General features: G+C 36.9%; 1 protein-coding gene across 1 annotated transcript; it reads left to right on the top strand.

Annotated features, from left to right (window-relative positions):
- Positions 1-2,536: 2,536 nt before the first annotated feature.
- LOC116259702 (two-pore potassium channel 1) lies at positions 2,537-11,051 on the top strand. Its single transcript, XM_031637608.2, has 3 exons — positions 2,537-2,787; positions 6,198-7,230; positions 10,716-11,051. The coding sequence occupies exons 2-3, from the start codon at positions 6,320-6,322 to the stop codon at positions 10,867-10,869; spliced, it is 1,065 nt and encodes a 354-aa protein (XP_031493468.1). The 5' UTR covers positions 2,537-2,787; positions 6,198-6,319; the 3' UTR covers positions 10,870-11,051.
- Positions 11,052-11,268: the final 217 nt, after the last annotated feature.

An 11,268-nucleotide genomic window follows, 5' to 3' on the forward strand; every position in this document is an offset into this window, starting at 1 on the left:
TTATTAACTCCAGATATAAAATCTTTAGAGCTTTCTTGTATGGCCATGAGGAGGCGGCACGATGCAATGAAAATAAATGAAAACAAGAGGAGGACTACATACATCTAATATAGATGATTTTAGGAACGAGTCTCCTTTTTTGGATGATCCTAGGGTCATCTCAGGTGAAGCTCAAAGATGATGAAGGTATTCTTCACAGAAACCTCCTCATGCTCCCTTGAAGAATTGGAACTTGGAGAAGCTTGCTCCCAAGGTTGGAGATGAAGAAGAATAGAATAAGAGAGAAATGAAAAGAAACAACTAAGGAAAACTCCAAATCTTCAAGTGAAAAATCACTAGAGGTTCTCCAAGGGTTAGCTCATGCCCACGAGAGAAAATTCTGGGGGTACTTATAGAGAGTTTTGGAGCCAAAACTCAAAATTTGTGTTTTTTAATTTAACAATATTTTCTTGCGAATTCCAAATATTTTTGAATGATTTTTAAATCTTTTTTTAAGTATGCTTTTACCAATTGGGATTGGCCCTTAGCCCCGCAACTACCCTTTGGGGTGTGGGGGCTGGGCTAATTCCCACCCAACAGGCCCTAAACCTTCTCACACCCCAAGGATGGTTAGGCCCCTGCTTGGCATGTTTGCACGTGCGCAGCTGCGATTGGCCACACGTGATGCACGCTCGCGCGACCGCACGACGCGCTAGGCGCTAGGTTCAAATGAAGGTGGGGTTATTGTCTCGCTCAAACCAATAAGGGGTGGATTTCACCCCCTAGCCTCTAGGGGGGGTCCGTTCATAAAAAAAAAGCATAAAAACCATTTTTTTTAATGTGTATAAAAAATGTTTTTGTTACAAACGGGGCCGATTCAGTTTTGAGTGATTTAAGGCTCATTTAGATCCGAAATTGGTTTGATTGGTTGCCAACGTGTTCTAGTGAGTGGTTTAAGCTCAAAAACACATCTTGGCATGAGAATGAAACACAAAACAAAGAGAATGTTCGTGCATGTGCGCGTGGTGCTCATAGCATCAAATTTTGTTGTTTTGATATCAACTTTGGATTTTGAGTTTGAAATTCTCGATTTGGATCTCAAATTGAACCTAAAACCTTAAATCTCAGATTCTAGATCTCAGCTCTTGGATTGTGAATTTCAAATTTTGGGTATTAGACTTTAGATATCAAACATTAGATTGTAGATTTTGGATATCAGATTTTAGATTTCAAACTTTAGACTTTGGATCTCAGATTTTATACTTGGATTTTAGATCAAATTTTACACAATGAACTTTGAATCACGAATCTTTATGTTAGACTCTGGACATGAAATTTAAACAATTTAATCATCATTAGATATATTATCTCAGAATTAGGTTTATAGAATATTCAATTGAGAATACAAGATCATATTTACTATATTTTTGTCCTTGGATTTTGGATCATGAATTTTCATAACGTGATCGGATATCTTACATTTTTATGACATCTTCTATTTCAGTTTAAAACAAAATTTCTCATATTATGATTGCAAGAATTGGATTTAGATTCTATTTCTTTAGATACGTCCATGTCCCTTAATTGATCCTAGTAGAGACCTTGCTCCTAGTTTACATGGCATAGTTTTGCATGCATTATATTAGATTTAGAACATTGATTTTCATTTATATATGATGATTCAGACATGAACAAATATCATATTAAATTCTTTTTGTTAATCGGTCTATTTTTTAGATTTATTTGTAATTTAAAACATACATGATTTTAAATTAAGGCATGATTGTTTTTCATAGGTTCTGCACTAAAAGTTATAAAATAGAACAATTAGCTTAGTCATTGGTCTGGTTATACTTGGTAAAGGTGTTAGGAACAATCAGACTTTGTATCCACAGGTTAGATCCCATTTCTGAATCCCGCATAAGGAAAAAAAAAAGTGAGTACAGCAAGTCCAACTTATTATGGTCTGAAAAATTTTACATGTAAACGTTTACAGAAAAATAAAAAATAATATAATATAACACATATTTTTAGTAGTTCATTCTTTTTTCTCTTTTTTTATTAAAGGGCATTGAAATTTCTTTTTTTATTAAATTTCTTTTTTTATTAAAGGGCATTGAAAAGATGTTTACAATTGCTTTTGTTTGTATCCTTCCTATGAGTCTTTTTGTTTCAAATAAACTTTTATATATAAATTTTTAACTGGTCTGATGCGTCCGAGTGAAAGATGGTGCCCCAACCAAACGGGTTGTCGGCTTCTCGCCTGAAAAAACCACTTCCATCCTCCGAGACATGCTCATCGGCCGAGTCGCACGTGTCGCGTACTCATGAGACGTGACATGGCCGAAGCTCAAGAACAAAATCGGTAGTCAGAACCGATCCGCCAACCTCGAACGAACCGTGTCACTGTTACTGCTTTCTCTATCTTGTGACTTTATAATCACAAAACGTGTCTGTATGCGTAAATCTTCGTCGAAGATCTTTCAGGAAGCGGGCCGAATTAAAGAATAAGCTTTCATAAAATCTGACCGTATCAACCGGGCAGTTAGATTAGATTCTGCTTATGACCAACGTCGCGCTCCTTGTTTGGCGGTGCTAAACAGTAAACACCCACCGACGTGACACCCACATTTGAACGATACGTTTTTAACCGAAGGAGCCCGTTTTCTTTTCTATATCCGGCCATCGTTATAAGTCCGCTGAATCTGAACTCTGAAGCCAAGCAACGGCAAGTGCTACCACTTTGGTCTTCTTGAAGGATCTTGGCTCCTTTTGGTGATTAGAATTCGACCCTCTTCTGGAATTTTGGTTGGTTTCCCATTCCTGGCACCATTTTTTGATGTTTGGCGAGTTACCCTTTTCAATTTTGTGTTCTATTCGATGCGGATATTTATTATTTGAGTGTTCTTTTTCTAGCTTTAGTTATGCTATTTTCAATACTTTATCCGTTTCTGGGGCTTTCTAGTTATCATTATGTAAGTTTTATCCGTTCCGTCAGATTTGATTATTTTTTTGTGCATCTGCTGCAATTATATGCTGATTATGCGGCGTAGCTCCGCTTCTCTTTTCCATTAATTTACTTCTGCAGCGTAGTTGCGTTTGCGTTTTTCAGCTGCCGCTTCCTTTGTTACTTTGCTTGGCTCCTGCTCGCTTTTATTATAATACTCCCGTCTCTTATGTGCTTTATTTTCCTTATTTTTTAGAATAAAAGATTTCTTTTCTCTGTCCATTTTGGGTGAAAGAGATTTTGGTTGTTTTGTGCTGTTGAGTTTCCATTATGGACGTTGATATGAACTCATAACATTGCTCCCATTGCCATAAGCCGCTTCTCTTAGTTAATGCCATGCTCTTGAGAGACGGGAACATTGGGAAACGACAAAATGTGGATCTGGTTCCTTGAATTCTTCAACCTGAAAATAACTGGTAGTCTAGAGCTATTTGACGTACTAGATATTGACAATACCAAAATTCGAACCTGAGAGGAGGGGAGTTGTATGAGTATGACTTACTAAAGGGTATCTCACACGTAGTTGTAGTGTATATGCATGCTTCTAGATGGATGAATGTTGTTGTTCAAAGGCTATAGGATATTTTCGTGGTGAGAAATCATTTTATATGATATTGTGTAATATTGCTTGCTTTCAAAGTAAGAAGGTCCTTATTGGCTGCATAATGCAGGTCTCTGTTAAGTATCTGAGAAATAACATATCTTGATACGAAAAGCTTGACATTGTTTCATCCTTGGTTTGAATTGTCTCTACGATGTGAATTCTATTCACGATGATGAACCGATTCTGTAGTGTCTGCATCAGTATTCCTATTCTATGGACATGTACCGGTTAATATATGACTACAACTAAGCCTGACAAGAGGATTGCAGCTTAGTTGTTAGCATTTGACAGTTACTTTACTCATCAGTGGTTGGTTGATGAACTTGTGTCCTTCATGCAACTTATTGAAGTAAAAAGCTTGCTTGGGGGTTAGGCCCCCTACCTTTATTCCAACAAAATGGTTATATACATGGGAAGGTCCGAAAGGACCTTAGCGATAAGTACAAAGGATTGACCCAACCCTTCACCGAACAAAAAGAAGACAACCAAACCTACAAGCTATGCATATACATTTTCAAGTCAGCAAAATAATCATGTGTAGCATTGGCGTGATCCATGATCAGCCGTCCTATGTCAACTGTCGCAGCACGCTGCTCCACAAAAATTCTCTTCTGCAATTGGTCAAGATACCTATTCCAGCTAGTAAGTGGTCTTCTACCTTCCAACCTTTGTCGCGTTTTCCTCACCCAATCTTTAATAGGGGAGACAATAATATAGTCACCTCCATAATCCTTGTGGAATCTGAGAATGCGTTCCAAGACTTCCATTTCACCTTCATGAATGCTACCACGAACATTGATAATCACCACACAACCCATCTGGCCATTGTCCGCATAGCTAAAACCAGCTATTTTGGGGCCATGCCTAGTAGACGCTCCATGCATGTGATTTTGTTAAAACGTTATGCCTTTGCAATAAAAAACACTTGTTCAAATGGATTCCTTCTTATGACAAAGAACTCCTATGCATGTGATTTTGTTTCCTTCACTTTGGTATTCTCAGTGCCCACTTGTTTAATGATTTCCCGGTTGACTATCTCATTGCTTATTTCATGTGTGCAATGACATGTTGTGTGCCATGGAATCCTGGGCCATTTCCCCTTGTGATTACATGTCTTGTGCCAGAATGTGGTATTGGTGTAGATACGTAGATTTTAATCTCGAAACTCCGTAGCAAACAAAGAGGTTGCTGTATCAAGCTTCAATATTTGTCAAGATAATTTTATCGGTAAAAAATTGAACATCGGTCAAGATTACAAGCGAACAGAAAATACGGAATAGTCAATTTAGTTGCTGAAGGTTAGTGGCAATCCTGATTGAAATCGGGAAACACCATCTGTCAGTTATCCAGTTCCCAGACTCTAATCTAAGTTTTAGTGATGGGGACTTTGATTATTGTATGATTTTACTTTGAGTGGCCCTTGAAAAGCATGTCTTATATTACGATTTTCGTTTTATTTATTATTAGTTTGTTAAGACTTCATGATGTTCGTTGCAACAAGTTTTCTGCATTCCACATAATCTAAAAGCTTAGAATGACCACATTCAGGTTCTGATTCCCATAACTGACCATAGGCATTGGCAGCATGTTGAGAGCGGCTGCTGTCAAATACCATTTGCAGTTTGTCTTCCATGTGCGTCTCCTGGATATACTGAAATGGTTCTACCACTTCTGACAGAGTGGTGGTCAAAATGTGATTTCTATATTGCTTCCCTTTCCCCCCCTCTCTGGGAACTAACCTGCAGCCATATTAATCATGTTCCAGATAGGTAAACTTTGTCCATAGGAGTCATTGACATCTCATTTTGGTAATGCAGTCCAATTAAAATGACGATTAGAAGCTCTTCATCAATAATTTATTGATGCTTTAATTTCATTTAAGCAACAGTAAACCTCTGACGTGTTCTTGTATGTCAATTATTTGCATTTTTCATATCTACCTAGTATTTCTGGTTCCCACTATCTGTATCACAAGTGCAATACTTGTCTACACATGAGGACTTGGTGATGTGGAAAAATGAACTATGGCTGATATTCTCTTCCTATGTGGAACGACATTTGACATAGATGTCTTTTAGTGATTATTAAAAACTGTACTGTCTTACAGAATGTGGAATGTCAATCCTTAATTTGAATTGGTCATCCTCACAACTGATTAGTGGTCCCTTTGTTATAGAAGCACATTTTCTGTTTGACATAGTACAAGTGCAGAATCTTCACAAACTACACTTTAGAAGCGTCTTCCTTTTTTAAAAATTAGTCATTAACAACTTTGGATTTAATTTGTCTGCAAATACATATATTGGCAAATTGTTTAGTATTCAATGCAAAATGTTTCATGTTTCAAGTAGAAATTTCAAGAAATTGGGTCTGGTTGATGATAAACTTCATCCACTCGTATATTGGGAAATTGTTTAGTATTCAATGCAAAATGTTTCATGTTTCAAGTAGAAATTTCAAGAAATTGTGTCTGGTTGATGATAAACTTCATCCACTCAGCCATGTTTTGGTAAAAAAAGCTGCAAATCATGTTACGTGTCGAGTGAGATCCAGTTATGGGTTATCTAATCTGATTGTGGCGCATTTCGTTATTGCTCTTATCCACAGGAAAGAGTCAGCTGCTGCACTATTGTATATTAGTGATTTTATCATCCCAAATGGAGCAGTTGAGGAGTTAGCAACTTTTTTACATTGGGTTACCTTACCAACATCCTAGTTTTACAAACCATATGGATACTATTTCGAACGATGACATGGATAAACCACTGCTTTCAGGATTAGAGAATGCCTCTAACCAATTTGAGGGAAAGCTTAGATCTAGTAGAAGAAGGTATCGTCGATGTAGAAGTGCCCCTGCAGTTGATCCTGTTGCAGAAAAAGCCAAGGTTTCTGGCCCACTCCCATTGTCTGGACAAGGCTTTCATAAGTTTCATCCTAGTTTCAAGCAGGTCTTTGTATTCTTGGGCATCTACATAGGGGTGGGAACTCTCTGTTTTTTTTATATTCAAAAACAAATTGACGGGAAGAAAACAAATGGAGTTATTGATGCTATTTATTTCTGTATTGTGACCATGACAACTGTTGGCTATGGAGACCTGGTTCCAGCTAGTGATGTTGCTAAACTCCTTGCCTGTGCTTTTGTCTTCACGGGCATGGCACTGGTGGGACTAATCCTTGGCAGTGCAGCTGACTATCTTGTGGAGAAACAGGAACTATACTTCATCAAAGCATTGCATGTTCGCAAAAAGGTTTCTCCATCTGATATTGTAAAAGAACTTCAGAGCAATAGAGTGAAATATAAGGTGGTGATGATTTCAGGAGCTGTCTTTGTCCTGATAGTAATGGGAACTGTATACTTATACAAAATTGAGAAATTGAATCTTGTTGATGCCTTTTATTGTGTTTGCTCCACTATCACAACTTTAGGCTATGGTGATAAGAGTTTTTCAACTGAAGGTGGGCGTACTTTTGCCATCATTTGGATTCTAATCAGTACAGTCTGCGTGGCTCTGTTATTTCTCTACCTTGCCGAGTGGGCTACTGAGCACAGACAACAGTCACTAGCCAAGTGGGTTCTTACAAGAAAAATGACCTTCCTTGATCTTGAAGCAGCAGATATGGACGATGATGGAGTTGTAAGGTATTATACCATCTCACAAGAAGATTGTATGTAAGAAAAGCTGATTTTGGTACCCTTACTTGTCTTGTGGTCAACATTGAAAGCATTAACCTGTTCGTAGAGGAACTTGTTATTATGCTTGTGCTATTGTTCATTCTCTATGCTCTACAGTCCCCATCTAAGGTATCGTTGCAATATGTTCTATGTCTTTTTCATATTTATTTTTGTATAGCTTCCTTTATATGCAGGGTAAGTTAAATCTACCATATGTTGCTCTAGATTTCTTTGAAGTACAAAATTCTCAATATTTCGATCAAAGTTGACCGAGTCCAAAACCATCTCTAAATTAGGGCTTTTTTTTTAACTTTTAAACAAAACGTAGAACCCTCCGGTTTTGTCAAGGGCTTTAGGTATTACCCACAGCAGCAACGCATGTGGAGTTCTCTGGCGATGTTAGCTGCTCTGTTGACTGGTTTCCAGCAGTTTTCGGCGAGAGGCAATGTCTCTGGCGAAGGGCGACGCAGCTCCGGTTGTTCAGCGACTTCTTCGTCGACTGATATAGGCGTTTTTTGTTGAATTTTCTTATTTAAGCTTCTTTTTTTTTTTTGGCAGTCTCTCGTTGTCCAGCAGTTTATTATCCGTTTACTTCCAGTGGCAGGTTTAGAATTGTCCGCCCTTCTTGTATGACCTGCATCAAATATTCTTCTTTTTCTTCTTCGAAAATCATACTGTCTGCCCTTTCTCTTTCACATTTATATGCAACCATTTCTTTTTTCGGATAACCGTGCATTCGTGCATGGTCCTATGTTATTTTTTGTAACTGGCCTGTTCCATTTCAATATTTAGCACTTAGATTCCAGTTCCACAATGTGAGTCGTGGTTCGTATTTGACTGTCTAAGGAGCTGCTCAGTTGTTTGGCAGATGATTTTCCTCATTTCATTGCAACCTTTCAGCATATGCAGCAGATGACTTTGAGATTGATGTGTATTTTGTCCATATACTTAAAGTTCTTTATAGGTTTCTTAAACACACTGCTGCAACAGCCTTTGGTATATATCTTCTGTGTTGTTTACTTGTTTATGTTGATATATGTTTTCTATGTTGTTTACTTGTTTATGTTGATATATAGGTTCTATGTTGTTTACTTCTAATAGATATTTTTATGTTGTTGTTTGTCATTTCTTAGTAAGTTTTTTTTTTGTTCTCTCTCTCTCTCTCTCTCTCTCTCTCTCTCTCTCTGTATATATATATACGGCCATATCCCCACATCCATGATTTTTGAAAATTGTCCATACCCGTACCCGCACCGGCACCCATACCTGTACCTATGGACATAACCCTGGAGTAGTGTAGGACTTGATTCTTCATTTACAAAGAAGAACCAGGTATGTAGTACCAACTACCAACATCTAGGTGTAAACTGGAGAATATCACAACTGCAAAATTTCAAACTTCAAATTAGTGGAACCTCCTAGATGCTAAAAATAAACTTCATTGCTCCGGAAAAGCAAAATACCTGAGGGGTTGGTCCTTTCCAAGAAAAGGGTGTCCATGTGAGTACAGATACAATGACCTAATTTATGATTCCAAACGTCAACCTCCATATCTAAATTATCTACCCTGGACATGTAAGTTGCACAATGTTAAATATATATGAGTTCTGGGCTGATGTTGTGAACAACATAGAAATGATTTTTCCCATGGATTGTATGTCAAAGGTAGTTACAGAAAACAAGGAGTTGTGAACGAGGACATTTAAGCATGTAATCTGGTGATATCAGAAGGTATGGTACAACAAACCATAGTTAGCAGGAAAACCACTTCCCCTTTTTCAAATTCTGGTTCCTTGCTTGACACTGCTTCCTTGGATCTGGTTGTCTATACTAGTGTATATTTTTCAAAATGCTTTCTCCACTTTCACTTATGTATTAGTTTGCTAGATCCTTCTTGTCTACTGGTTTTATGGTCCGAATTTCACAAACAATCATATGGAGTTTTTCTTTTACAGAAACAAGAGAATTACAAAGAACATGATTCATTATGGCAAAGGGTTCAAAGTTGCAAAAATAGTATATTCACCGTCATGTATATGATGGGCATGAGACACCACAAGCATGAAGAAGAGAATGATTACTTCTGGAAACACATCAATTTCTGAACTCTTCTCCTCAAGTTTTGATCATTTCCTTCACCTAAGATGGACCCCTTAAATGTTTTCTCTTGTTGATGATTATAGGAGTCTCGCTAGTTTTAAGATGAGTTGCAACAATCTCTTTTATGCTGGATTTTCCATGGCGTGCTTGCTCTTTTCCTCTTGCCTTCAGTGTGGCTATCAGAGAGATGTTATATTGATATGTGTGATTTACTTCAGCTTGAGCTTTGACTGCAAAAATCAAGAGAGGGTGAATCTTCTACTTGGTGATCTATTGATGCTTTCACCTATATAGTTGGCAAACCTAAACCAAAACATAAGTGCATTTTTATAGCTAAAATTGTAGTCTATGCAAAAATGGGCATGGCTGAAAGGACCAAGCACCTGTGTGTACGCAGGTTCGCATGGGTGCCGGCCTGGACACTGTGGCCTTAATTTTTTAATATTTTGGGTATATTTTAATATTTCTTTTGTACCTTTGGGTATATTTTAGTATTTTTGTTAGTAATATATTCTTTATGAATATATTCAATACATTTATGTGTTTATTTAACTGAAATCTTATGATTATATATATATATAGGCATTTCTCGGGTATGATACAGCGAGCGTGAAAAAAGGGTAAATTTTTAAAAACTTAAATTAAAAAACTAAAAATGAGGAAAAACAAAATAAGTGAAAAACTAATAGCACAAACATTAAGAAACATGTAGATTTGGAACAAATAAAAATTTGAAAATAAGAAAAAATAGATTGGCATTAAAAAAAGAAAAAAAAAGAAAAAAAGCCTTAAAGAATGTGTTTTTTCGTGTTTTTTCATTTTAATGTTTTCTTCAAAACAAAAAATGGCTTTCTTTTATGTTTTAAACTGCTAATTTATTTATCACGTTTTCATGTTTTTTTTTTTAAAACATGTTTTCTGCGGCTATGGTAGGGTCGTTTCCCTGTTCCAACTTTTTGAAAATTGCTCTGGGCCCATATGGATACCGGCACCTATACAGTGGCACCCGTACCCGTACCATGTGACATGGATTGTAGTAAAGATGTTTGCCTTCGTCACAGAAGGCTTGAAAATTTTTTTGGATAACTTGTCAAAGGTTTAAATTTTTATGTAATTCTCCATATGAATGGCAAATTTGTATTTTTTCAAAATATTGACTCGGGGTTGACTCATCATGCAAATCATAGCTAATACTGTCCTTTCATTTATCTTTTCTTTTGTCCTTGTTTTCCACTTTCTTTCAGGATTGAACTTGATTCTTTCTCATCTTGTTTCTTTTTCTTGCTTATTCCTAAAAGATTAACATTTAATATGTTTTCAGCACGCTCATGAATATGTCTTTGTTCTAACAGTCCTGCAGAATTTGTAATATACAAGCTGAAAGAGATGGAGAAGATAAGCGAAGAAGATGTTTCACGTATACTAGAGGAGTTCGACAATCTTGATGTTGATAAGTCAGGAACATTGACTCTGTCTGATTTGGCACTTGCTCACCAAATGCAGTGATGTTTTTGTTTTCTCTGCAAATGGATGGGGTAGAATGGGGAAGTATGTTCAATATATGTTCATGAGAATAAATGTCATGAGTCCCCACACACTTATGGTGGATGAACTAGGCCATCTTCCTTGTTGGTCTAAGATTGGTTTGTGCTACGTTCTTTTAACCATATCTCTCTGGTTTTTTTTTATGTTTGGTCTTATGCTTATGGTTCATTTAGATGCTTTTCTCCATGCAGCTCTTTCTTAGTGCAACTACAATGCTTGCTTGTTTATCCTTGAATTCACTGCATACAAAATGAGTAATGGCTATATTATGTGCTGTTTCTGTATAATACATATGCTCCAGAGGCAGATACTCATCATACCAATGCAATGAACTACTCAGTGTAGAATATCCTAGACCTC

The sequence above is a fragment of the Nymphaea colorata genome, chromosome 8 (assembly GCF_008831285.2).
Source record: "Nymphaea colorata isolate Beijing-Zhang1983 chromosome 8, ASM883128v2, whole genome shotgun sequence".
NCBI lineage: Eukaryota > Viridiplantae > Streptophyta > Magnoliopsida > Nymphaeales > Nymphaeaceae > Nymphaea > Nymphaea colorata.